Source organism: Oryctolagus cuniculus, chromosome 19, assembly GCF_051225735.1.
Source record: "Oryctolagus cuniculus isolate XC-2025 breed Fujian yellow rabbit chromosome 19, ASM5122573v1, whole genome shotgun sequence".
NCBI lineage: Eukaryota > Metazoa > Chordata > Mammalia > Lagomorpha > Leporidae > Oryctolagus > Oryctolagus cuniculus.
The window spans coordinates 33969102-33996803 of record NC_142885.1 but is presented as its reverse complement, the minus strand read 5'-3'; the positions used below and the strand labels follow the sequence as shown (position 1 = coordinate 33996803).

Here is a 27702-nt window from a genome sequence, read left to right as displayed (position 1 = left end):
CAATTTGAGAATAAAGAATAAATACACATGGGGCCAGCGCTGTGGCGTAGCAGGTAAAACCACTGCCTGCAGTGCTGGCATCCCATATGGACGCCGGTTCAAGTCCCGGCTGCTCCACTTCCAATCCAGCTCTCTGCTATGGCCTGGGAAAGCAGTAGAAGACGGCCCAAGTCCTTGGGCTCCTGTACCCTCGTGGGAGACCCGGAAGAAAATCCTGGCTCTAGCTTTGGATCGATGCAGCTCTGGCCGTTGCAGCCAGTTGGGGAGTGAACCAGCGGATGGAAGACCTCTCTCTCTCTCTTCCTGCCTCTCCTCCATGTAACTCTTTCAAATAAATAATAAAATTAATATTTTTAAAAAATAATAAATATGCATGCTATTGAAAGACATTGACTATATTTTTTAAAGATCCCTGAGTTCACAATGATTCTCAACCCCCCCCCCAAAAAAAAACCACTTAAGTCTATTAGAACCCCTGGAAACCCATCTTTAAAAGGAAGAATTGAGCCATTGTTCTGCCTTTTCTCTATTTTTTTTCTTTAAACGATTTATTTGTTTATTTATTTATTTGAAAGTCAGAGTTACACACACACACACACAGAGAGAGAGAGAGAGAGAGAGGTCTTCCATCCTCTGGTTCACTCCCCAATTGGCCACAACTATCAGAGCTATGTCGATCTGAAGCCAGGAGCCAGGAGCTTCAAGAAGCTCTTGGATCCTGGCTCCTGGCTCCTGGGTTCACTTTGGCCCAGCTCCAGCCTTTGTGGCCATTGGGGAGTGAACCAGCAGATGGAAGATCTCTCTGTCTCTCCCTCTCTGTGTGTGTAACTCTACTTCTCAAATAAATTGATAAAATCTTTTTTAAAAAGTGGCTGATTTTGTCAGGTGTGAAAATGATATTATGGTCATATAAGAAACAGGCATACTTTTCTGTAGATTTGGATACTGGCACATAAGGGGTGAAATGACACAATAACTGCAGGGTAAAATGATGCAGCAGGGGCTGGTGGTGTTGCAGTGGGTGAAGTTGCCACCTGCAGTGCCAGAATCCCCTGTGGGCGCCGGTTTGAGTCCTGACTGCTCCACTTCCCATCCAGCTCTCTGCTATGGCCTGGGAAAGCAGTGGAAGATGGCCCAAGTGCTTGGGCCCCTGCACCCACGTGGGAGACCCAGAAGAGTCTCCTGGCTCCTGGCTTGGGATTGGGGCAGCTCTGGCCATTGCAGCCATCTGGAAGTGAACCAGCAGATGGAAGACCTCTCTCTCTGCCTTTCAATTAAATAAACAAATCTTTAAAAATAAATTTATAGTAACAATGTACGTTTAAAAAAATAATGCAGCAGAAGAAATAAAGCAAATGTGTTGTGATCTTGGTACTTGTTGAATCTTTGTGATGGAAAATGAGAGTTCCTTATTCTATTCTCTTCAATTTTGAGAATGCCTGAATATTTTCATAACAAATTTTAAGAGTTTTTTTTTTTTTGTTTTGTTTTTTTTTTTTAAGAAAGAGATCATGTATAGGAGAAAGATACGGAGAACAAATATTTCTCTTTCTCGGCAACACAGATTTAATGGATCTACCTGGATGGAAGCGAAAACCCTTTCTGCGTTTTATTAAAAACACTCCCCTGGGACTCCTTCATTTAAGGAACCACAAAATTGCCCTGGCAGCGAGGTATGTAGGCCACGCCTCCAAGGAATCCGACCCCGGAGTGCGCAAGAAATAACTCAGGTCCCAACCCAGTCACAGATGGAAACCCAGCAAGAGAAAATAGTTAAGACAAAGAAAAATTTTAAGTTGAGATGTTTTCGTTTCCTTTTTGTTCTTAAGGGGGGGAGGGAGCATGATTTTCAATCTAAGAACGGAAATTCCCAAAGGAGTAGCTGCGGTTTTTGTGGGTCGCGCATTCTGTGCGCTGGTCAAAGCAGACCGCAGCAAGGCCTGCTTCACAACCGCCCCCGAGAGCCGCGAGCCGCGCACAGGGCGGTAATTAGGTAATGAGACCTGGGAGTCCTGGCGGAGCCTGGGGCTGCAGCGGCTCAGCCCGGCGGATCTGGGACGGTCTGGAGCTCGGGTCACCGGGCCGGATTGCTCCGCCTCTGCGGACCCCCTGGAGCACACCTGCCCCCGCGTCGGCCTGAATTACTTAGACTCGGCATCTCGGGGCTCCGGGACCACGGCAGCGGGGCGGCGCTCACAGACAGCGTCTTCCATCTCAAACTGCTCTCTGAAAACCGTATTCCTGGAGCCAACGCTACGGCGCAGCGGGTTAAAGCCCTAGCCTGACGCGCCGGCATCCCATAGGGCACCGGTTCTAGTCCCGGCTGCTCCTCTTCCTATCCAGTGTTAAGGGGGGAAGGAGCAAATATAAAATGACACACGGGCCCTGCCAACCGCAGGTTCTTGTAGCGTTTGACAACTTTGCTCTCAATCTTTCATGGACATAGATTGTAAAAACACATCATTACGTTGACTTGACATCACTGTGGAGCACTTGCTCACGTCAGGAAATAGCCTAACAATGTTTGTTGGCGGCTACAACTTCTCCGCAGGAAAACACAGCACCTTCTTTTCACTAAGGAATCCCTCCCTGTCGGATACTCCGATAGTTTTCCATTTTGGACGGACATAAGTAGAATGCGGAGTCGGGGTTTGTCAATGGCCCCCTTCCGGCCTCCTCTGAACAGCTCCTGGCCAGAGTTCAGGAGTCGCCGCTCCGGGTCGCGGGAGGCTGGGCCAGCGCTCTGTGACGTCAGCCGTGGCCCCGCCCCTTCAGTGCATCCAATCGGAGCGAGGGGCGGAGCTTCCCGGCTTCCGGGACCGCGCGGGCGCGTGGGGCTGCCAGGCTGCCGGGCAGGATGGCTCTGGGCACCGAGCCGGCACTTCTCCGAGCCCAGGCTCGGGCCCGGCAGCCGCCGGCCAGCTACGAGGAGGAGCCTTACGACTGCCTCGACTACTACTACCTGCGCGATTTCCCGGCCCGTGGGGCTGGACGCAGCAAGGGCCGGACGCGGCGAGAGCAGCAGCTGCGCAGCAACCGGCTGCTGCCGGCCGGCCACGAGCGCAAGATCACCCAGAAGCTCCTCAATGGGCAGCGCAAGCGGCGCCAGCGGCAGCTGAAGCCTCGGCCGCGCACTCGCCAGGCCTGAGCGCCGGTGCGTGCGGGCCCGGGAGCCCCGCCGGGTCGTAGCCCGCACCCCCTGCACCCCTGCAGGTGCAGCCGTACAGATGCTGCCTTTGTGCGGAGCTTTGTGGCTGGGTGGAATTCCGACGGGCCCAGAAAGCGCCCAAAATGTCTTTTTTAAAAAATATAACAGAGAACTTTTTTTTTTTTTTAAACCTCCAGTGCTCGTGCTGGAACTAAAATTGAATAACTGATTTTTGGTTTTTGTCTCATTTTCTGCAGGATAGCCGAAGGACCTGTGCAGAGTATTTTCTCCGACTCCAACTGTAGCCGAGGTCCTAAGGGGGAAAGAATCCATGCTGGTGGATAGAACTCTTCAAGTTTAAGTTTACTGCTTCACTGTCTTTCTCTTACTAGTTGATTGTTAGGTAACAGCCAAGGGCGTATGCCTTTTTAGGATTTTCTAATTAAAAGGGAACAGCAAGAATGGCATTTTAACTCTTCCTGGCTTTTTTCCGCCCACCAGTTACTATGTTAACTCATTTCAAGGCCACAGATACTTGGCTTCTTAGGCGTAGAGAGCACAGAGAAGAATGGGGGAGAGGAACAGTAGGGATTTATTGAGGACTTCTGCCCAGGTCTTACAGACTATTCGAAGGTGTGATGTTATAGTAGTGTATATTGGACAGTTGCTAGGTCCTCTGCGGCACTCATCCTGCAACCCTTTGAGGTAGATGCCTCTGTCCCCACTGTAGAGGAGGGATTCTAAGGCACACAGAGTCCCAAGAATTTTCCAGAGATCACACAGGTAATAGACCAGGAGATCTGACCTGGGTTCTTGGGCGTTGCTCTGTTATACATTTTTTTTTTACCACAGAGGTAAGTATCGCATACCTAGGGGCTTGTGCCGAAGCTGGTGCTTGGGGCACTTAGCTGGTTGGAGTGCCTGCTGCTCTGCTTCTGATCCACCGTGCTGCTAACGCAGTCCTGGGAAGCAGCAGCTGATGCAGTAAGTACTTGGGCTCTGCCACCCACATGGGAGACTGTGGGAGACCGGGATGAAGTTCCTGGCTTCTTAGCTTTAGCCTAGTGAGCCGCATCTCACCCCTTTCTTGCCTGTTTCTCCCTCTCTGTCACTGGGTTTTTCATATAAATACATCTTTTAAAAAATCTATTTTGGGCCGGCGCTGTGGCTCACTTGGCTGGTCCTCCGCCTGTGGTGCCGGCACCCCAGGTTCTAGTTCTGGTTGGGGTGCCAGGTACTAGTCCGGGCTGCTCCTCTTCCAGTCCAGCTCTCTGCTGTGGCCCGGGAGTGCAGTGGAGGATGGCCCAAGTGCTTGGGCCCTGCACCCACATGGGACACCAGGAGGAAGCACCTGGCTCCTGGCTTCGGATCAGTGCAACGCCGGCCGTGGTGGCCATTAGGGGAGTGAACCAATGGAAGGAAGACCTTTCTGTCTGTCTCTCACTGTCTATAACTCTCTGTCTCTCTCTCTCTCACTGTCTAACTCTGCCTGGCCAAAAAAAAAAAAAAAAAGCTACTTTGTACTTAAGTTTTATCCACAAGTTTCCTGTGGGGACATGTTCTGTGCAAACCACTTACATTTTATTTTTTTTTTTAAATTTTTTAAAGATTTTATTTATTTTATTTGAGAGGTAGAGTTACAGACAGTGGGAGGGAGAGACTTCCCAGATGGCCACAACAGCCATAGCTGCGCCAATCCGAAGCCAGGAGCTTCCTCTGGGTCTCCCATGCGGGTGTAGATGCACAAGGACTTGGGCCTTCTTCCACGGCTTTCCCAGGTCAGCAGAGAGCTGGATTGGAAGTGGAGCAACCAGGACTAGAACTGGTGCCCATATGGGATGCCAGCACTGCAGGCGGAGGATTAACCTACTGCGTCATGGCACCAGCCCCACCACACTATATTTTAACAACTTTTTTGAAAATAGAGAATTTTACAGGAGCTTCATTTTATATCAATCTAATTGATAAAGTAATGATGTTACTCTTTTGAAGAGCACTTTAAATAAAAAAGATATATTTACTTATTTGATAGGGAGGGAGAGTTAGAGAGAGGTGAGACAGAGAGATTGATCTTGCATCTGCTGGTTCACTCCCCAAATGGCCGCAATGGCCAGGGCTGGGCCAGGAGCCAGGAACTTCATCTGGAACTCCCACATGGGTGGCAGGGCCCAGTTACTTCAGCCATCTTCCACTACTTTCCCAGGCACATGTAGCAGGGAGCTGGATCAGAAGTGGAGCAGCCTGGACTAGAAGCAGCACTTATATGGGATGCTGGCATTGCAGGCAGAACCTTAACCTGCTGTGCCACATGCTGGCCCCTCCAAATTTTTTTAATTTTTCCCAACACTTAAGAGGAATGTGTTCTTAGTGCCCCAGATCAGCAGATATTCAAAAAACATTTACTCCTCCATCAGTTTCCCTCAACTGTTAGTGTTTTTGGACCACCTACAAACTCCATGTTCAAGATAAGAGTTGAGGGGCTGCATTGTGGTACAGTGGGTTAGGCCGCCACCTGCAGCACTGGTATCCCACATGGGCACCACAGTCCTGGCTGCTCTTCCCATCCAGCTCCCTGCTGATGCACCTGGGAAAGCATCAGAGGATGGCCCAAGTCCTTGGGCCCCTGCACCAATGTGGGAGCCCTGGAAGAAAATTGTGGCTCCTGACATCAGCCTGGCCCAGCCTGGGTCGTTGCAGCTGCTTGGGAAATGAACCAGTGGATGGATGACTTTCTCTCTCTCTCTCTCTCTCTCTCTCTCTCTGTAATTCTGCCTTTGAAATAAATAAATCTTTAAAAATAAAATAATAAGAATTGAGTTATAGTTCTAAAATGATGCTGAACATGGCTGGCTGGCTTCCTCTCCAGTCTGTCAGCACTGTACTCACCAGTGAGCTCTCTTCTAGGAGAGAAAGGTATTCTACCATAGGGAGCAACTGTAGTTGAGTGCTTGGTTTGTTCACTGCTCAAGCATCCAACACATTTCTCTGGTAACTAATTTCAAGTTCCACTACATCTGAGTCTCCATAAAGGGTGAGGATTATAGAGAAAATAGATCAAGATCAAGCATCTAATACAATTAAAGGCCTGATGTGTGATAGGTGCTCCATGAGTGGTAGCTTTTTTTTTTTTTTTTTTTTTTTTTTTTTTTTTTTTTTTAGATTTTGTTATTTGAAAGGCAGGGATACAGAGAGAAAAAGACAGAGAGGTCTTCCATCTGCTGCTTCATTCCCCAAATGGCCGCAACAGCCGGAGCTGTGCTGATCCGAAGCCAGGAGCCAGGATCTTCCTCTGGGTCTCCCACACAGGTGCAGGGGCTCAAGCACTTGGGTCAGCCTCTACTGCTTTCCCAGGCCACAGCAGAGAGCTGGATCGTTAGAGGAGCAGCTGGGACTAGAACTGACGCCCATATGGGATGCCGGCGCCACAGGCTGAGGAGTAACCTATTGCACCACAGTGCTAGCCCAGCTATTTTTTTTAGATTTATTTATTTTTATATCTTTTTTAAAAGAATTACTTTTTATTTATTTTGAAAGAGGAGTTACAGAGAGAAGTAGAGCCAGAGAGAGAAAGAGAGAGGTCTTCCATTCCACTGGTTCACTCCCCAAATGATCACAATGGCCAGAGCTGAGCTGATCCAAAGCCAGGAGCCAGGAGCTTCCTCCAGGTCTCCCACGCAGGTGCAGGGGCCCAAGGTGTTGGGCCATCTCCTACTGCTTTCCCAGGCCACAGCAGAAAGCTGGATTGGAAGAAGAGCATCCGGGACACAAACCGGCACCCATATGGGATGCCAGCACTGCAGGCTGGGGCTTTAACCCACTGTGCCACAGCGCCAGCCCCTATTTTTATATCTTAAAGACAGAGTGACAGAGGGGGGGGAAAGAAAGAGATCTTCCACCCACTGATTCACTCCCAGATACCACAGCAGGACTCCGCTAGGCTAAAGCCAGGAGCCAAGAACTCCATCTGGGTCTCCCACGTGGATGGCAGAGTCAAACACTTGAGCCACCATCTGGTGCTTTCCAGGCACATTTGAGAGCTAGATCAGAAGCAGAGTAGCCAGAACTTGAATCGGTGCTCTGTTATTGGGATGCAAGTGTCCCAAGCTTCAGCTTTACCTGCGGTGCAATAATGCCCACCCCTAAATGGTAACTATTTTTTAATTTCTAGAACACCATTCCTCTCATGCTGCTTCTGTAGTCACAAAGTCTGGCTGTTGTGGGCATTTAGAAAGTGTCTTTCAAATAAGAGCTTTTATTTATTTTTATTTTTACTTTTATTTATTTGAAAGAGAGTTACAGAGAGGTAGAGCCAGAGAGAGAGAGAGAGAGTCTTCCATCCGCTGGTTCACCCCCCAGATGACCACAACAGCCAAAGCTAAGCTGATCTGAAAGCCAGGAACCAGGAGCTTCCTCCGGGTCTTCCACACCAGTACAGAGGCCCAAGGACTTGGGCCATGTTCTACTGCTTTCCCAGGCCACAGCAGAGGCCTAGATTGAAAGTGGAGCAGCCAGGACTTTAACCAGTGCCCATATGGGATGCTGGCACTGCAGGCTGGGGCTTTAACCCTCTGCGCCACAGTGCCAGCCCCCAAAATAAGAGGTTTTTTTTTTTTTAAGAACATCATATAGATTTGGGCAAGTTGCTTAATTCTACTAAGTATTTTACCCTTACGTCTACCTAGTACTTATTTCAAGTTTTTTTTTTTTTTTTTTTAACAGGCAGAGTTAGACAGTCAGAGACAGAGACAGAGAGAAAGGTCTTCCTTCCGTTGGTTCACCCCCAAAATGGCTGCTACAGCTGGTGTGCTGCGCCAATCTGAAGCCAGGAGCCCGGTGCTTCCTCCTGGTGTCCCACGTGGGTGCAGGGCCCAAGCACTTAGGCCATCCTCCACTGCACTCCCGGGCCACAGCAGAGAGCTGGACTGGAAGAGGAGCAACCGGGACAGAACCAGTGCCCCAACTGGGACTAGAACCCGGGGTGCCAGCGCTGCAGGCCTAGTGAGCCACGGCGCCGGCCTATTTAAAGTGTTCTTGAGAGGTATAAATGGAATAATGCATGTAGAGCTCTTAGTGTCTGAAGCGTAGTAGACACTAAAGAATTCATAATAGTATTCCTGATGCTGCCGTCTTAGCCTTCACGTTTTTCATCCTTACTCCTAGTTTCCCTCTGCAACATCTCAAATGCCATGTCCACATTAATCTTTCTGAAGACCATTTTAATCATATAAAAACCTTCAATGGCTTTTCTAGCTGTAGCATAAAAAGCCTACATTCTTTATATTGTCCTGAAAATCATCTATTGGATTTTCTTTTGTTTACCACAACTTAGAAAAACACAGTGATTCTTGGCCTAAGTTTTCTGTCCCCTAAACCTGCCATATTCAATTTCTACTTCTTCATTTACATCTGTCCTGTCCTACTCAACCCTTTCCCCTTTACAATTTTTAGTGGTGTTTGTTTTTTTGTTTTTTTTTGTTTTGTTTTGTTTTGTTTTGTTTTGTTTTCTTTGACAGACAGAGTAGACAGTGAGAGAGAGAGACAGAGAGAAAGGTCTTCCTTTTGCCATTGGTTCACCCTCCAGTGCCCGGTGCGCTGTGGCCGGCACACCGCGCTGATCTGATGGCAGGAGCCAGGTACTTCTCCTGGTCTCCCATGGGGTGCAGGGCCCAAGGACTTGGGCCATCCTCCACCACACTCCCTGGCCACAGCAGAGAGCTGGGCTGGAAGAGGGGCAACTGGGACAGAATCCGGTGCCCCGACCGGGACTAGAACTCAGTGTGCTGGCGCCGTAAGGCGGAGGATTAGCCTAGGGAGCCGCGGCGCCAGCCCCCCTTTACAATTTTTAAAAGAAAATTTATTTCATTTGAAAGGCAGAGGGGGGGAGAGAGAGAGTGAAAGACAGAGAGCGCTTCCATCTCTGGTTCACTCCCCAGATAGCTGCAGTAGCTCATAGTAGGCCAGGCTGAAGCCAGGAACCAGGAACACCATCCGGGTCTCCCACAGGAGGGGCAGGGGCCCATGTACTTGGGTCATCTTCTGCCTTCCCAGGTTCATTAGCAGGGAGGTGGATCAGAGGTGGAACAGCCAGGATTCAAACTGGCACTCTGATATGGGATGCTGTTGTAGGCAGTGGCTTAACTCACTGCACCACAATGCTGCCTCTTCCCCTTTATAATTTTATCACTTCTGGAATTTGTGTATATTTAAGTGCTACCTTCTTTCAAGGCCTTCATATTGACTGTACAATCACTTGGAATCCTGTAAATGTCACTTAATCATTTGTCCATACAATAATTAGTACTTGTATTTTTGTTTTTTATTTATTTATTTGAGAGGTAGAGCTACAGAGAGAGGGAGAGACAGAGAAAGGTCTTTCATTCACTGGTTCACTCCCCAAATGGCCACAACAGCCAGAGCTGGGCCAATCCAAAGCCAGAAGCTTCTTCCAGGTCTCATAAGTGGGTGCAGGGGCCAAGCACTTGGGCCATCTTCCACTTCTTTCCCAGGCCATGGGCAGAAAGCTGTCTCAGAAGAGCAGCAGCCAGGACAGAAACTGGTGCCCATATAGGATGCCGGTGTTCCAGGCAGAGGCTTAGCCTACTACGCCACAGTGCCTGCTCCAGTACTTGTATTATTTTTTTTTAAGATTTATTTTATTTATTTGAAAGACAAGAGTTACAGAGAGAGGTAGAGACAGAAAGGTCTTGTATCCGCTGGTTCACTCCCCAGATATTTTTAAAAGCTATTAATCTCCTTGAGAGGCAGACACATGGAGAGTACTCCCGTCTGCTGGTTCACTCCCCAAATGTCTGCTCAGAACCAGCAGTTCAATCCAGGTCTCCCTTGTGGTTGGCAGGGACACAACCAACCTGAGCTAACACCACTGCCTCCCAAAGTCCGCATTAGAGGGAACCTGGGGGTGGGAGCCAGAGCCAGGAATGGAACCTGAGTACTCTTAAGACGCAGGCTTCTTAAATCCCAGGCTAAACACCAGTCCAGTCCTAGTACTTTTAGGTCAACAGTTAGACGTAACTTTTTTTTCCTCTCAGATGTGCAAGACATTGTATTCAAGTTATCTGAAGAAAAACATTTTGAGTCTAAGGACCATAATTTCTTAGAAATTTCAGTTTCTCCACAACTCCTGCTGGAAAGTACAGCACACACGGGCAGCTGTTAGCCATATTAAAGCAGCATCCTGTAAGATGTTCTGCTTACGAGGCTTTATAAATTTTACATGCTAGAAATTGGTCATTAACTTTAAAATATGGTTGGGTCAGGCACAGCAGTTAAGCTGCACCTTGGGACACTCACATTCTGCATCAGCGGTACCTGCACCTACATAGGAGACCTGGAGGAAGCTCCTGGCTCCTGGCTTCCATCTGGTGCAGCCCCGGCTGTTGCAGCCATTTGAGGAGTGAACCAGTGGATGGAAGATCTCTCTGTCTCTCCCTCTCTCTCTGTAACTCTGCCCTGCAAATAAATAAGTAAATCTTTTTTAAAAAAAAAAAATTATAAAGTCCTAAAAGAAGTGCCTGGTGTTTGAGTCTCAGTTTTGCTCATGATCCAGCTTCCTGCTACTGGGCACTCCGGGAGGAAGCAGATGACTCAAGAGCCTGGGTTCCTGCCACTCACGGGTGACACATGGATTGGGTTCTGGGCTCCTGGCTTCGGCCTGGCCCAGCCCTGGCTGTTGCACGCATTTGGGTGGAGAAGCAGCAAGTGAAGATTCTGATTCCCTCTATCCCTCCACCACTTCTCTCTCTTTCCCTCCCTCCCCCTCTCTTACTCTCTTACTCCCTCTCTCTACCTCCCCCTCCCTCTGTCTTTCAAATAAAAAATGAGGTTCAGGCATGGGATATAATGGTTAAGTCACTGCTTGGGATGGCTCTCAGAGTACCTGGGTTCGAGTCCCAGCTATTCCACTTCTGATCCAGCTTCCTGCTAATGCACACCCTCAGAGGCAGTAGGTAACAGCTCAAATACTTGGGTCCCTGCCACCCACAAGGGAGACCTGGATGGAGTTTCTTGTTTTGGCCTGATCCAACCTTGGGTGTTATAGGCAATTGGGGAATGAACCAGCATATGGAAGATATTCATATATTCTCTCTCTCTCTGTAATACAATGAAAATAAAATGTTTTTAACAAATGAAATTTTAAAAATTTAAACATGGTCACTGTGGAAAATGTCTGTGCTACTTATCTATTTGTATCTAATAAATTACCCCAAACCTACTAGCTTTAATCCAGTGTGTTCACTTCAGCAGCACATCTACTAAACTTGGAATGACACAAATATATATATATATATATATATATATATATATATATATATATACAAAAAAATTTTTTTAAGGGAAGGGTTTATTGGGGGAAACCGGACAGACTGGAGGGAAGGGTCAAAGAAGGAGAGAGGGAGAAGGAGAACGTGAGAGAGAGAGAGAGATTGAGAGAGCCACGAGTTCAGGAACAGGTCTTCTTAAACCTTTGCTGGGGGGAGGGGCGGGCAGAAAAGTAGGAGCAGCGAATCCTATTAGGGTAGGAGTGGAGCTGACACCAGTGGTTGGGCCATGGGGTCACCTGGCTTCCAGCCATGGCGGTGGGGGCTAGAGCCTAGGATGGTGTCCGGGGTGTGGATCACACCATAGATAAGACTGCGCCGGAATGACACAAATGGCCTCAGTGCAAGGATAACAAACAGATTCATGAAGCATTCCACATTAAAAAAAATACAGTCACGTACCACTTAATGATGGGGCTACATTCTGAGCAGCGCATTGTTGGGTGATTTAGTAACTGTGCAAACATCACAGAGCATACGCGCACAAACTACCATGGCTACCAGGTCACTAAGTGACACCAGTTTGTGGGACCACCGTCATGTATGTGGCCTGTCTGTGAAACTGTGCTTAGCTTAGTTTCTGTGGCTCAGGAGTTCGGGAATGGCATGACTGGAAGGTTCTGGTTCAGGGTGGCTCATGAGGTTGCAATCGGGGTGTCAGCTGAGCCTGCATCATCTCAGTGCTGGTTCCGAGATGTGACTGCTGACAGGAGGCTCTGTTCCCTGTGACACGGGCAGCTTCACAACGTGCTTGGATGTCCTCATGGGACAGCTTGCTTTCCACAGAGAGAGGGATCCAAGTGAGTGAGCAAGGAGTTACGCCACCGTACCGTCTAGGATCTAGTTTCCAAAACTGCAGAAGGTCACTTTTGCTTTTTCCTGTCAGAGGTGAGTCACTAAATCCAGCCCACACTCAAGAGGGTAGGAATTAGGCACCAACTTCTGAAGAGAGTATCAAATAATGTATGGCGTATTTTAAGCTACTGTAAGAACGAGGGTATTTCAAGAAGGTTGTAGGAAAATGGAATTAAAAGTGTGAGCTTATTTAGGTACAGAAACAACTTTTCGTAACACATGGAAAGGATGTAAAAAATTATTCATGATTTAAAAGTTGTGAGAGGGGCCGGCGCTGTGGCACAGCAGGTTAAAGCCCTGGCCTTAAGCGCCGGCATCCCATATGGGCACCGGTTCTAGTCCCAGCTGCTCCTCTTCTGATCCAGCTCTCTGCTATGGCCTGGGAAAGCAGTAGAACATGGCCCAAATCCTTGGGCCCCTGCACCCGCGTGGGAAACCTGGAAGAAGCTCCTGGCTCCTGGCTTCAGATCGGCACAGCTCCGGCCATTGCGGCCATCTGGGGAGTGAACCAGTGGAGTGGATGGAAGACCTCTCTCTCTGTCTCTACCTCTCTTTGTAACTCTGTCTTTCAAATAAAATTAAATAAATCTTTAAAAAAAAAAAAAAAAAAAAGCTGTGAGAGACCCAGAGTTCTGTGTTCCTGGCTTCAGCTTGTCCCAGCCTTGGATATTGTGGACATTTGGGAGGTAAACCAACAAATGGAAGATACTGTGCCCTCTTGCTCGCTCACTCGCTCTCTCTCACACACATACACACACGCACAGACATACTCACTCACTGTTGCTCTGCTTTTCAAATACTTTCTGAAAAGAACTATTGGTTTAAATTTTGACTGAGATGGGGCCGGTGCTATGGGGTAGTGGGTCAAGCAGCTGCCTGCAGTGCTGGCAAGCCATATATGCGCTGGTTCAAGTCCTGGCTGCTCCACTTCTGGTCCAGCTTCCTGCTACCGTGTCTGGAAAGCAGCAGAACATGGCCCAAGTGTTTGGGACCCTGCACCCACATGGGAGACTCTGGAGCTCCTGGCTCCTGGCTCCAGCCTGCCCCAACCCCGGTCATTGTGGCTATTTGGGGGAATGAACCAACAGATGGAAGACCACTCTCTTTTGTCTACCTCTCTCTCTAACTCTGCATTTCAAATAAATAAAAATAAATCTTAAAAAAAGAAGACTGAAACAACTACGGAATGAGAAGTTGTTATATCCATTTTACCAAAGAGTGAAACTCATGGACCAGTGTTGTGGCACAGTGGGTTAAACCACAGCTTACAACACCTGTATCTCATAGTCTATAGAGTATCAGGTTGAGTCCTGGTTGCTCTACTTCTAACCTAGCTTCCTGGGAAACTGGATGATGGCCTAAGTACTTGGGCCCTACTACGCATGTGGAAGACCAGGGTGGAGTTTCTGGCTCTTGGCTTCAGCCTGGCCCCAACTTCTTTAGGGTTACCATTTGTGAAGTGAACCAGCAGGTAGAAGATCTTTTTCTCCTTCTCTTTTTCTCCTTCTCTCTCTGCCTTTCAAATAATCACTTAAAAAGTGAACTTCAGCCCATCTATCCCTATAAAATAAATTATATGTGGCAGAATTCTGGTATTATTTTCAATTTTTTTACCTGTTATTAATTTTTGATGGCACTAATATGTTACCTATTTCAAAATTCAAAATATATAAAATTTTATAAACTTAACTGCCCCTACCACAGACATCCAGTCCCTGTGTCTAAAAACAACGAATGTTATCAACTTCAAATAGTTTAGACATATAGAATATGGTCTTTTCTCTCCCATTTACACAAATAAAAGCACACTACACTCTATCCCCAGCCTCTGCTTTTTTATTCCTCTTCGTAGTTTCTTGTGGAAATCACGTCACATCAACATATAGAGAAGCTTCCTCCACCTTTTACAGTGTCTGTTATGTCAAGATACCATAACTTTTTTTAACTTTTATTTAATGAATATAAATTTCCAAAGTACAGCTTACGGATTACATTGGCTTTTTCCCCCACATAACTTCCCTCCCACCCGCAACCCTCCCCTCTCCCCTTCCATTCACATCAAGATTCATTTTCAATTATCTTTTTATACAGAAGATCAATTTAGCATATATTAAGTAAAGCTTTCAACAGTTTGTACCCACACAGAAGCACAAAGTGCAAAATACGGTTTGAGTACTAGTTATAGCATTAAATCACAATGTACAGCACATTAAGGACAGAGATCCTACATGAGGAGTAAGTGCACAGTGACTCTTGTTGACTTAACAAATTGACACTCTTGTTTATGGTGTCAGTAATCACCCTATGCTCCAGTCATGAGTTGCCAAGGCTATGGAGGCCTTTTGAGTTCACTGACTCATCATATTTAGACAAGGTCATAGTCAAAGTAGAAGTTCTCTCCTCCCTTCAGAGAAAGGTACCTCCTTCTTTGATGACCTGTTCTTTCCACTGGGATCTCACTCGCAGAGATCTTTCATTTAGGTTTGTGGTTTGTTTTTTTTTTTCCCCCCACAGTAAGAACCATACTTTTAAGTGACATGTTACTTTTGGGAATTTAGGTTACCTCTAATCTTTTACTATAACAAACAAACAAACAAACAAAAAACCTTTGCACAAACATCTAATATTCAATTTTGGAATTACTTAGCTAGGTCTGATTAAAATTTGTCTCTGATCAGAATTCCTGTCTCAGATTGCCCAAATGTTTGCTCACTCTGAGCTCTTGTGCCAGGATATGTCCTTTTCACCACCTCTGCTGATGAATTATCCAAAAGAAAAATACAAACTTTGTAAAACATTCTCTCCTTGAAGAAGTTCTGCTATAGAGGTACCTTACTATGAAGGGAGGAGAGAACTTCCACTTTGATTATGACCTTGTCTAAATAAGGTCGGAGTTTGTGAATTCAAGAGGCTTCCATAGCCTTGGCAACTCATGACAAGAGCCTCAAGTGATTACTGATGTCATAAATAAGTGTGTCAATTGTTAAATCAACAACAGGGGTCACTGTGCACTTATTCCCCATGTAGAATCTCTGTCCTTAATGTGTTGCACTATGAGAATTAATGGTAAAACTAGTAATCAAACAGTGCTTTATACTGTGTGTGTCTGTGTGGATGCAATCTGTTGAAATCTTTACTTAGTATATACTAAGTTGATCTTCTGTATATAAAGCTAATTAAAAATGAAACTTAATAAAGAATGGGATGAGAGAGGGAGTAGGAAGTGGGCTGGTTTGTGGGTGGGAGGGTGTTTATGGGGGGAAAACCGCTTTCAAAATTTATATCTATTAAATAAAAGTTTTCTAAAAAAAAAAAAAGTTCTGCTATAAACTTTTTTCACAGAAAGTTTCTGCATTATTTACCCTTAGGTCTCAGGTACACTCTGCTGTTGCTGGGACATGAAAAGGCTATTTTAGACTCCACTACTTCCGGTGAAAAGGGAAAATTGCTGATTGACATCCAAGCAGAAATGGAGGCTCCACCTCTGCTTCCTTTCCTCCATAAACCTCACCCCACCCACAAAGCCTTTCCCACGAAGCCCCTCATGAAGTGCCACAAGCCAACTTTTCTTAGTTTAAAGCATTTCATATCATCACTTGTCGGCCTTCTGGCTAAGATCAAGTGTAAAGCATTTCATATCGAGTTTGTAAAGCACAGATTCTTGGGGCCTTTGCAGTAGCTGCCCCCTCTTCCTGAGTGCTCTTACCCTCCATAAACACATGGTTTCTCCACCTCTTCAAGGACTCTGTCCAAACACCACCTCTTCAGAGTCCTATCTTGCCTAACTTCCAACTCCCAATCTCTCTTACCCACCCAAACATCGTGGGCCTGCTTGCTTCCTACTGAGTTCTAAAAAAGCACCAGAAGATGTTGTCCCAAAGAGTAATCTATTTGCAGAAATAAGGAGACTCTGGGGAATCATGTTAAAGCTGTGACTCCACAGGCAGGGGAAATGGGGGTCTTTTATTTGGGGGGGGTGAATATGTAAGAGGGGAACTTCCTGTCACTGAGTGAAGCCTGGGCACAGGCCCGCACAGTGCAGTTAAATCAACATAAGCTTGTATGTTATGGTAATAGGTTCATGCTCCTCCTGGCTGGAGATCCTAGTATTAAAGCAAAGGCTGCAGCGTCAGCACAGGAGCACACACACATTTTCTCTTTAGGGAGAAGTGAGTTTTGTTGAGATGAAGTCCTTGTCGATGTGTTGCCACAGACCTAACTGGTTCTTCTCCCTCTTACCAAAGACTAATCCCTCAGTTTTCTAGGACTTGCTCCATCTATGGATCCCTATATTCCTGACTTTGGATTCACTCTCTTCAGAAGCCTCTCCATATTCATGCATGCACCTTCCAAACTTAAGAAAATAAGTCACTCTTCTTAAAAATTATTTGAAAGGCAAAGAGACAGAGAGATAGCTCCCATGTGCTGGTTCATTACTGAAATGCCTGCAACAGTCAGGGCTGGGTCAGGCTGAAGCCAGGAGCTGGGATTTCACTCCAGATTTCCCACATGAGTGGTAAGGACACAACTACTTGTACCATCAGCCACTGCTTCCCAGGGTGCACATTAGTAGGAAGCTGGATCAGAAGTAGAGGCAGGAGGCTGGGCCAGTGTTGTGGCACAGCAGATTAAGCTGCTGCCTGTGACATCAGCATCCCAAATGAGCGTGGGTTCGAGTCCCAGCTGCTCCACTTCCTATCCAGCTCCCTGTTTATGTGCATGGGAAAGTAGTGGAAGATAGCCCAAGTGTTTGGGCCCCTGCCACCCATGTGGGAGACCCTGCTGGAATTCCAGTCTCCTGTTTTTTACCTTGCCCAGCCCTGGCCAATACAGCCATTTGTAGAGTGAACCAGTGAATGGAAGGTCTCTCTCTCTCTCTCTCTCTCTCTCTCTCTCTTATTCAAATAAATAAACTAAATCTTTAAAAAGGAGCAGAGGCAGAGCTCGAACCTCAGCACTCTAATATGGGCTGTAGAAGACCACTCCCCCCTTGCAGCATCCTCCTCTTTCTACTCACTTTCCTTTATCTCTTTAATTCTTCCCATCTCTCTGGCCTCTGAAGTTCTGAGATCCCTAGGGTCCAGTCCTCAGCACTCTCCTTCCTCCCTGTGTTCCCCTGGAGCACTTTCTTTCCCTCTCGGAGCAGGAGGCGCTGTCAGTCTACAAGCCAGGGACTCCAGCAGAGCCTGCTGAATCCGTTTCAAGTCTGAGCTCAATGCCTATATTTCTGGCTACCTGTCTGGCATTTTCATTTAAATGTTTTCCTGGCATATTGATTCTTTATTTTTTTTTCTCACTTTATTGGAAATGTAGAGAAAGGGAGAGGTTGATTTTTCATCTACCAGAATGCTCACAGGAGCCAGAGATGGGCCAGGACAAAGCCAGCCACCTGGAACTCCATCTGAGCCTTCTTTGTGGGTGGCAGGGACTCAAATGCTTGAGCCATAACCTGCTGCCTACCAAGGGTGTGCATTAGCAGGAAACTGCATGCTGAAGCTGAGTCGGGACTCAGACCCAGGTGTTCCACGATGGGATGTGGACATCCCAACTGCTGTGCTGATCACCTGCTCATCTGTGATACTTGTTAAACTGAACTTTCTATTTCCAACCTACTCTCCCAACTATCCCCATCCTTATTTTCCTTCCCAGTAAATGGCATTTTTATCCATGTAGTCTTTTGTATCAGAAGCCAAGGAGTTGGCTCCTTCATACCTCCTACTCTGCCATTCCTCCCGTTCAGTCCACCATCAAGTCTCATCAGGTCTAAATGTCTAGAATCCCACCACGTCCTGCTCCTCCACCTTCGCCTGCCTAATTGAAACTACTTTCCTACTGCATAGCTCTCAGTAGGTTTCTGTGCCCTTCCCTGCTTCTCATCCATTCTGTAACAGCAGCTAAAATGATCTTCAAAAAAATAAATCAGGAGCAAACATTTGGTGCAGTGGTTAAGATGCCACTGAGAATGCCTGCAACCCAATATCAGAGTGTCTAGGTTCAAGACCCAGCTCCAATTTCAATTCCAGCTTCCTGCTAATGCGTACCACGGAAGACTCTCATACTTGGGTTCCTGCCCCCCAGGTGAGAGACCTGGATTATTACAGGCTCCTGACTTTGGCCTCACCTAGCCCTGGCTGTTGTGGGCATTTGGGGAGTGAAATAGCTCTCTCTCTTTCGCTGTCCCTTTCCTTTCAAATAAGTAAAATAAATATATTTTTTGAAAACCCAGATGTGAGGGCTGGCACTGTGGTATAGTAGGCTAAGCCTCCACCTGCAGTGCCAGCATCCCATATGGGCACCAGTTCTAGTCCTGGCTGCTCCTCTTCCTATCCAGCTCTCTGCTATGGCCTGCAAAAGCAGTGGAAGATGGCCCAAGTGCTTGGGCCTCTGTGCCCATATGGGAAACCCAGTGGAAGGTCCTGGCTCCTGGCTTCAGAATGGCCCAGCTCTGGCCATTGCAGCCATCTGGAGAGTGAACCAGTGGATGGAAGACCCCCCCCCCTCTCTCTGCCTCTCCTCTCTGTGTAATTCTGACTTTCAAATAAATAAATAAATCTTAAAAAAGAAAAAAAAAAAGAAGGGGAGACACAAATACCTACCTAAATTAAGTGGTGGTGACATGGAGGAAAAGTATCACCAAGTTATTATTGTGACTAATTTCTGCTTCCAGATCCTAAAAGCAGTGAATGTTCTCCAAAGTTCTTTCAGATTTTGAATCACAGAGGTACTGTCACCAGCCACCCTGGACTGGCCCAGACCCTACTGCAGGAGCAGCAACTGTGCAGGTAGGTCAAAAAGTATCCAAAGATCATCTCAGATTTCTGTATTCATTTGAAAAGCAGAGTTACAGAGATGCAGAGGAAGAGAGGAAGGAAGAGAGAGAGAGAGAGAGAGAGGTCTTCCATCCACTGGTTCACTCCCCAAATGGCTGCAACATCCAGATCAGAAGTGGAGCAGCCAGGTGTTGAACCGGTGCCCATATGGGGTGCCGGCACTTCAGGCCAGGGTGTTAACTTGCTACACCACAGTGTCGGCCCCTGTGTCTCCCCTTTTTGAAATTTAAATTCCATAAATATAGCATTCAAAACAAAAACTGAGAACAGTGCAATAGTTTGCTTGAGCAATAAAAAGGTTTAGAACCTGGTAGCATTCCAGACAGAAGACAGTTCTGAATGCCCCGCCCTAACATGTATGTTATATTTATAGCCCAGAAAAGGATATGACATACAGAAACAACCTGATGGAAGCCAACAGCATTTGCCTTGTTTGGACATGGTCTGATCAACTGGCTGTGTGATTGCCTGAAATTTGACTGCTATAATTGTGTGAGAATCAGTTTCTTGATTACATAAGTTATAATCAGCTTATGTTACTGGAAACAATTGCTCAGAGGTTCATGTCTTCACGCAAGAATTTCAGATGTGAGACAGAGAGTAGTAGTAAGTGAGGTAGCAAAGTTTAATGAAGAGAACACACGTGACAGACCAGGGCAGCATACCAGCAAAGGACTCAGAGCCCAGACGATATTCAGGTTGTAGTTTTTATGTATAAGGACATGGGTCCTCACCACCACTCCACTTCTCCTTTCCTTCCTCTTCTGAGAAATCGCTGGGTGGAGGGCTATGTGGGTGTGGAATTCCCAAAAATTGCTCCAAGGACCTTAACAGCAGTGTTATCAGACCTAATAGCCCCATTTCCTTTGGCCCCTCTTATATATACATAGGCTAATGTCCACCTAGCTACCTCACACACATCAATTCAGAGTACAAGCTATTTTAGGCCAATCAGTTATGTACAGAGGCTAATCTAGGCCAAATTTAATTCAGTGTAACATTAGAATCTTGTTTTACTTGGTGCTATTTCTGAAACATCCAGTGTACTGTAACAGACCTCCAGAGGCAAAAGTTGCCATAGGACCAACAAAACAGCACAAATCTAAGATTGCAAAGAATGTAATTTATTGGGGGATTTATGGACAGAAGGTGGTCTTGGGCAGCTGAGACAGTGGATCCCTATGCCATGAGTCAGGAAAAGAGGAGTTTTACAGAGAAAGGTGGTTCACAGCCAATTGGAATGCACGTTACACTTTTTCAAGAAACATTAACATTCATAAGAAGGTATCCCAGACATTAGATAAGAGGGACTCTAGGAAACAATAGCAAGTGAGGGCCACAGTTTAATCATGTGACTTTGTGTACCTATCACAGGGCTTGGGGTGACCTCTAAGGTTATTACCTACTGGTCAAGATACACGGTGATTAGACCCAAGATGGCTGAAGCACATCGGGCTGAATGCCTACACTAGCCATTCAGTAAAATCTTGTCAAATCACAGTGTAGGATGCTATCTCAAAGCAACTCAACACTGTCAAGCCCTGCCTAAAACTTTCTTTCCTCCAGCCACATTGTGACTCAAAAAAATATTTGTCCAAATATGTAGCTTCCTCAAGGTCCCCCAGCAGTCAAGCCAGAAACGTGACTCGCACAGGTTGGGCTAAACTCACCATGTTAATACAAACGTCTGCAGGACGTAGCGACAGCCTTCGGCCGAGGAAGCAAACTGCTAACCCTTCTGACTCATGCTAAGGTCGGGGGACAGAGTTTGCAGGGCACCACAGGATCTTCCGGTTATATAAAGCGCCCGGGCGCGGAGCTCATTACGTCAATTACGCACGACGAGGCTCCGCCGTGAAGCCCTGCTCTTCCAATGACCTTCAGGGGCCGCCGAGGCGTCAGCAAACGAAAGGATCCTGCCCGAGCGCTGATTGGTGTAACCCTGGGGTAAGCCCCGCCTCTTACCTTCCGCTCTTCTTCTTCGCCGAAGTACTTGAACTCTTGCCAGAGTTTCGTCCTTGGAGACGCCGGGGTAGCTTGGCCGTGAAGATGCCGCGTGGAAGCCGCAGCCGTACCTCCCGCATGGCCCCTCCGGCCAGGTGAGGCTGTTTGGGGACCTGGGGGTGGCGGTCGAAGCACGGATCTCTGAATCCTGTCGGCCCCGGGGCGCCGAGGTGGGGGAAGGGGGGGCGCAGAGAGCCCGCCTCGGCCGGACCGAGGTGGATTGTGTTCACACTGTGTGCTGGGAGCGTGGGGGAAGGGACAGAGCTCATGCCAAGGCCGGGAGGCGCATTTCATAAAGCCGTGGCCAGCTGCCACTTGCTAGGAAGCCAGGTCACAGCCTCCGGACGTAGCCTCGATTCGGAGGAGGGCGCCCTAGGAATAGTCCACAGGCGGGCGCAGAAAGCGGGGTGCATTGGCAGTGTCCAAGCAGTGGGGGCGGGGTGGGGACGCCCGCTTCCGGTCTCCGGGGGACTCGGGCTCCTCACGCCCCCTGCCTGCTGACGCGGACGTGGTGGACCCGGGTGCTGCCACCCACGTGGAAGACCTGAATTGAATTCTTGGTTCCGGGCTTCGGTCTCGACCCAGCCCCGGGAGTCGCCGGCGTCGGAGAGTCCGCAAGAGGGATGGGAGCTGTCTTTGCCCTTCCAGCTGTTTTTTTGTTTTTGTTTTTGTTTTTGTTTTTGTTTTTGTTTTTCAAAAGCAGTGCTGGACATAACCAGTGGAAGTTCTAGACGTACTGCAGATGGGGAGTACGGTAGCTCCACACTTACCTCACTAGGCTCCGGTTTTGGGATCTCTGAAGTGAAAGACCTGAACTAGATTGTTTACCCAGGTGTCCATTGTTAGCTTTTTTTTTTTTTTTTTTTTTTAAGATTTATTTATTGGAAAGTCAGAGTTACACCGAGAGAGAAGGAAAGGCGGGAAGGGGGGGTGTCTTCCATCCGCTGGCTCACTCCCCGATTGGCCACTACAGCCGGAGCTGCGCCCATCCGAAGCCAGGAGCTTCCTCTGGGAGCAGGGGCCCAAGGACTTGGGCCATCTTCTACTGCTTTTCCAGGCCAGAGAGCTGGATAGGAAGTGGAGCAGCCGGGACTTGAACCGGCGCCCATATAGGATGCCAGCACTGCAGGCGGTGGCTTTACCTACTTGCCATAGTGCCAGCCCCCCCGAGCTAGATTCTTTACCCAGGTGTCCATCGTTAGGTCTTAATTCAAATGTTACCAGCTTAGTGGGAGCTTCCTTGATTTTCCTAAAATTGCAATATCCCTCTTCATACTCCTGCTCTTGAAAGTTCTTTAACGTTTAATGTACGACATTTTTACTATTTGATCTCCGTGTATAAGGTCCGTAAAAGCGCAGATTTTCGTCTCTTGTTAAGTTCTGTTCTCGTCATGCATAGTAGTTGCCTGTGTGTGTGTGTGTGTGTTTTATTTATTTGAAAGGCAGTGCCTCCAGGTCACTCACTGGGTGTGAGGACCCAAGCACTTGGGCCATCTTCTGCTTTCCCAGGCTCATGAGCAGGGAGCTAGGTCCCAAGGGGAGCGGCCAGGTCTTGAACTGGAGCCCATGTGGGATGCAGGCCTCACTGTGGAGGCTTAACCTGCACAACACTGGCCCCTCTAACTCTTAATATTCTATGTTCTGTATTAATATTCTGTATTTCTTAATGAAGAATTGGAATAACTGTGTTCCTGAAAAAATACAATGGGTTATGTGAGCATATGGAAATTATTGCAAAACAGCAGGAAAAAAATACACTTGGTAATTACCACTGTAACAAAAAATTAGATGAAATTGTGTTTGTATATGTATATAGTAAGCATCTGGGATTAAGAATTTAAAATGAAAATCTTGAGATTTATTCTGATACAAAGGTGTGTGTTTTTTATCGTGTTGTTCTGGTTTTTGTAATTTCCAAAGCTCAGTAGAAACGGAAGCTTAATGTATTTATGTTCTTTCAAGCCGGGCTCCTCAGATGAGAGCCGCCCCGAGGCCAGCACCAGTAGCTCAGCCGCCAGCAGCAGCCCCACCATCTGCAGTGGGCTCGCCCGCCGCGGCACCCCGACAGCCAGGCCTGATGGCCCAGATGGCCACCACTGCAGCTGGCGTGGCCGTGGGCTCTGCTGTTGGGCACACGCTGGGCCACGCCATCACTGGGGGCTTCAGTGGAGGAAACAGTGCTGAGCCCTCGCGGCCCGACATCACTTACCAGGTAAGATTTGGGGCAGCATTTTCCTCCCGTGGGAATATCTGTGAGAAAATCTAGTTTTTATGTTCTTTGGGTGTAGAACTATCTTTAGTTTTAGAGTCTACAATGCTGTTAATAGAAAGTGGGTTCTCAAAAGCCACATCGGGCAGTTCAGTTAGTGCTTCAACAGCACCAACGAATCGTACTGTACAAATTGTGTTTCTTCCCAAGGAGTCGAATTGTGACAGTCCAGCCTGACTCACTGCAGAACAACCGTTTTTCCCTTTAATGTGATTTTATCTTGGCAGTGCTTACTGATCCAGTCTCAATCTTAGTTAAGACATCAAAAATCTCTTCAGTTGCTCTGTGTGGTCTCCTGTGATAGTTGCCATTTCCCCTCTTTCTGAGATGTGTAGCCTTTCTCTTCTAACGAGCACAAGTCTGTATTCTGTACTTGTGGTGTACAGGAAACCATCTATCCGTCTTTCTATTGTAGTCCCATTTTTCCTCCACGAAGCTTCGCTGAACTGTTTAATCTTGAGATGCCCAGATAACCATTCCACCTTACTTTTGTCTTAGTTGTTGACTGATTGCCACTGGAATTTAGTTTAAGTTCACTTGCCTCCTACTTTTAATGGTTTGCGTTTTTTGTATTAATTTGCATCTGTCTAGTTCTGCTTTCCCAGATGATGTGGCAGATAGCCAGGTGATGGCTGCTGCTGTGTGTCTGGGTGTCAGTACGATTTCCTTTCTTGACAGTGTTGGATGTTTTGCCTTCACAGGAGCCCCAGGGAGCCCAGTTAGCACAGCAGCAGCAGTTTGGCCCTTGCTCCTACGAGATAAAGCAGTTTCTGGAGTGTGCCCAGAACCAGAGTGACGTTAAGCTCTGTGAGGGTTTCAATGAAGTCCTGAGACAGTGCAGAATTGCAAACGGTACGTGCTTTGCCAACCTGTGTCTCCTCAGTTCACAGTGATAGTCCTGATCATGATGGGGCTGTTGGAGGGTGTGTTTAATAAACTGACAAGTTAGAGGAAAGTAATGTTTCTTTAAAAAAATTATCCTTATTTATTTGAAGGAGACAGGGAGAGATCTTCCGTCTGCTGGCTCACTCCTCAAATGCCCGCAATAGCTAGGGCTGAGCCAGGCTGAAGCCATGAGTTCGAACTCAATCCCCATGTGGGTGGCAGGGATCCAGCATCGCTTCTGCCTGTCAGTGTGCACTAGCAGGAACCTGGAATCAGGAGGAAAGTTGTGACATAAGGCCAGGCACTCTGACATAGGATGCGGACGCAGCATCGTAACTACTGTACCACATGCCTGCCCCATAATTTAACTCTTAATAAGGAACTAGTCCAGAAGTTTACCAGTTATGTTCTGAGTTTCATTATTCAGCAAGCACTTACAAGTCAGTGTGTCAGATCTTGTGGTCTGTTGCCCTTAAGTCCATGAGTATAAGACGACATTTCGTTTTCATCAGTAGTGGGCATCTGTGCCTCACTGATGAAAAGTTCGGTAAGTCCCCAGTAGAACACTGGGGATTTAGGCTCTTTGGATTGTTGGCTCTTTTTTTTTTTTTTTTTTTTTTTTTTTTTTTTTTTTTTGTGATTTCCTCCTGTCTACCCAAGATGTTTACTTTGATCTTGCACTTTGATTTAGGTTGGGAAATTGGGAAGATAGCTTTTAGGTGTTCAAACTATGGAATTAAGGGATTGCATGTCCAAGTTTATCAGAAGTCTTTCTTGAAGCTATGTCTAGTACCAAAATGGCTGTTTCTGCCTTGGTGCTTGTTCCCTAGAAGCACACGTGCACTCACTGTTTTCCATTGTGCCAAGCGTAGAGGTTTTGTTGGCCACGGCATAAACCAGCAACCCTGGGCTGCTTCCCTGCTGTTCTGTTTGGAGGGCTGGTAGGGGTAAGTGGTGCTTCCAGTGCTCTTCTAACTCAGCTTTTCTTTTTGCAGGGTTAGTCTAATCAAGAAGCTCAGGATGAAGCAGAAAATTGGATCTCATGACCAAGTTACTTTAGCATACAGATGTAATCAGTAGTGTAAAGCCGCCTGGTCAGCCTGTCATCTGCTGTGAAGAGCTTCCTTAGTGGAAATTCATTGAGATGATACTGAATTTGGGGCTGGACAGATGTTTGGTCTCCTTGAACAAGCTGTTGTAATGTTATTGTTTATGAGTAGAATAAAGTGATTTTCTTCCAAGATGTAGTGTCTTACGTATAAGGTCATTAATTCAATGTAATATACATGTGCATGCCAAACATAACATTTGGCAGGAAAACACTATTGTCTCAACCATTCTTTTAGGTTCATCTAGTCTAGTCTGGATATTAAATTAGCATCCACATTCAGATCTGACAGCTCCCTGAGGAGTTTTTTAAAGGAGTAGCTCACTAGAAATCATGCCATTCTTTTTTTTTTTTTTTTTTTTTTTTTTGACAGGCAGAATGGACAGTGAGAGAGAGAGAGACAGAGAGAAAGGTCTTCCTTTTGCCATTGGTTCACCCTCCAGTGGCTGCCACGGCTGGCACATTGCGCTGATCTGAAGCCAGGAGCCAGGTGCTTCCTCCTGGTCTCCCATGCAAGTGCAGGGCCCAAGCACTTGGGCCTTCCTCCACTGCACTCCCCGGGCCATAGCAGAGAGCTGGCCTGGAAGAGGGGCAACCGGGACAGAATCCAGTGCCCTGACCAGGACTAGAACCCGGGGTGCTGGCGCCGTAGGCGGAGGATTAGCCTATTGAGCTGTGGCACCAGCCAATGCCATTCATTTAAAAAGAGATCCCCATAGAGTTCAGTAAATAGCAGTAGCAGAAAGCCTCACTTCAAACAAAAAGATCTCAGATGGGTTGTAGGAGGGGACCTGTTGCTGTGTTGGGTCTCCATCATATGATGTGTCACTGTTCCCCTGGCACATCGAATTCACGGAACGGAAAAGCCATTCTCTTAAGGGAGGCAGTTCCTCTGCAGATGTGTTTTCTTATGCTTAAGGCATAACTTCCCTTTTCTGAAAGACTAGCTGAGATCACTGTGTTGGTGAAGGACTTACAAGCGTGGACTCCATAGAGTTGGTTGCTTATTTGAGGATTGATTTATTTGAAAAGTGGAGACACAGATCTTCATTTTCTTTTCTTTTTTTTTTTTTTTTTTTTTTTTTTTTTTTTTGACAGGCAGAGTGGACAGTGAGAGAGAGAGACAGAGAGAAAGGTCTTCCTTTGCCGTTGGTTCACCCTCCAATGGCCGCCGCGGCCCGCGCGCTGCGGCCGGCGCACCGCGCTGATCCGATGGCAGGAGCCAGGAGCCAGGTGCTTTTCCTGGTCTCCCATGGGGTGCAGGGCCCAAGCACCTGGGCCATCCTCCACTGCACTCCCTGGCCACAGCAGAGGGCTGGCCTGGAAGAGGGGCAACCGGGACAGAATCCGGCGCCCCGACCGGGACTAGAACCCGGTGTGCCGGCGCCGCTAGGTGGAGGATTAGCCTAGTGAGCCGCGGCGCCGGCAGATCTTCATTTTCTTATTCACTCCCCAAATGGCTGTGATGACCAGGACTGAGCCAGCCACTGTCCAGGAACCTAGAACTCTATCTGCTTCACTCGTGTGTAGTGGGGGCCAAGTACTTGGGTCATCCTCTACTATTCTCAAGCACATTAGGGAGCTAGATCAGAAGCAGAGCCAGTAGGATACACTGGAAGCCGGTGTCACAAGCCCAGCAGGACACCTTAACCTGCTACAAGACTAGCCCCCAACCCTACATTAATTCTTACTTTGAAAAGTACATTTTCATGGGTTCCATTAGAGACTTTGTGCCGGAAAGTGAATCCAGTTGTTACTTTCATTGCTCTCCTAAAAGGGGCCAAAACTCCCTGCCCTGACAATGCACTCCTGGGCTGTCCCCCCAGAATTTCATCTGGGTTCATCAGTAGGTCCTTTGCTCATTTTCCTAGGGGTTCAGGACCTGTTAGTTGAATGTTGATGCCCAGGTGCCTTGTCATTTCAAGGTGTATGGTGTGTTCCCCATTTAACAGTGAATGAAAAGAAAATGAGCCACTAACAGTGGCTGGCCTGGCCTGGTTATAGAGAGTCATGACTAAGAAGGACACAATATACTAGGTGCCCTGGCCTTTTGCCTGGGGTCATACTAGATTTTGTGATGCCCTGAAAATCTCAGGCAGTCAAGTATATAGTTTATGACCTGAGTGTAAAAACATGTTTTCATACTTAGAACATTTCCATTTCAATGTGTTAAATCTCAGCAAATTGGAGACCTTTGAGCTTAGGATTCACACACTAAAGTCACTTTCACCTCCTTTCTGTGTAGCAATTTAAGAAATTCCCAA

General features: G+C 47.1%; 2 protein-coding genes and 1 pseudogene across 3 annotated transcripts in view; 2 read left to right on the top strand and 1 right to left on the bottom strand.

Annotated features, from left to right (window-relative positions):
* LOC108175751 (type 2 phosphatidylinositol 4,5-bisphosphate 4-phosphatase pseudogene) overlaps positions 1 to 20956 on the bottom strand; it is a 79400-nt pseudogene extending 58444 nt beyond the window's left edge. The window contains exon 1 of the transcript XR_016226127.1: positions 20843 to 20956. The product of XR_016226127.1 is annotated as a type 2 phosphatidylinositol 4,5-bisphosphate 4-phosphatase pseudogene (transcript). The remainder of the gene's footprint in view (positions 1 to 20842) is intronic.
* NUPR2 (nuclear protein 2, transcriptional regulator) lies at positions 2772 to 3615 on the top strand. Its single transcript, XM_008249657.5, has 2 exons — positions 2772 to 3154; positions 3406 to 3615. The coding sequence occupies exon 1, from the start codon at positions 2858 to 2860 to the stop codon at positions 3146 to 3148; it is 291 nt and encodes a 96-aa protein (XP_008247879.1). The 5' UTR covers positions 2772 to 2857; the 3' UTR covers positions 3149 to 3154; positions 3406 to 3615.
* Positions 20957 to 21175: 219 nt separating the features above from the next.
* On the top strand, positions 21176 to 25571 carry CHCHD2 (coiled-coil-helix-coiled-coil-helix domain containing 2). Its single transcript, XM_002722282.6, has 4 exons — positions 21176 to 21271; positions 23139 to 23388; positions 24147 to 24297; positions 25326 to 25571. The coding sequence occupies exons 1-4, from the start codon at positions 21222 to 21224 to the stop codon at positions 25334 to 25336; spliced, it is 462 nt and encodes a 153-aa protein (XP_002722328.1). The 5' UTR covers positions 21176 to 21221; the 3' UTR covers positions 25337 to 25571.
* Positions 25572 to 27702: the final 2131 nt, after the last annotated feature.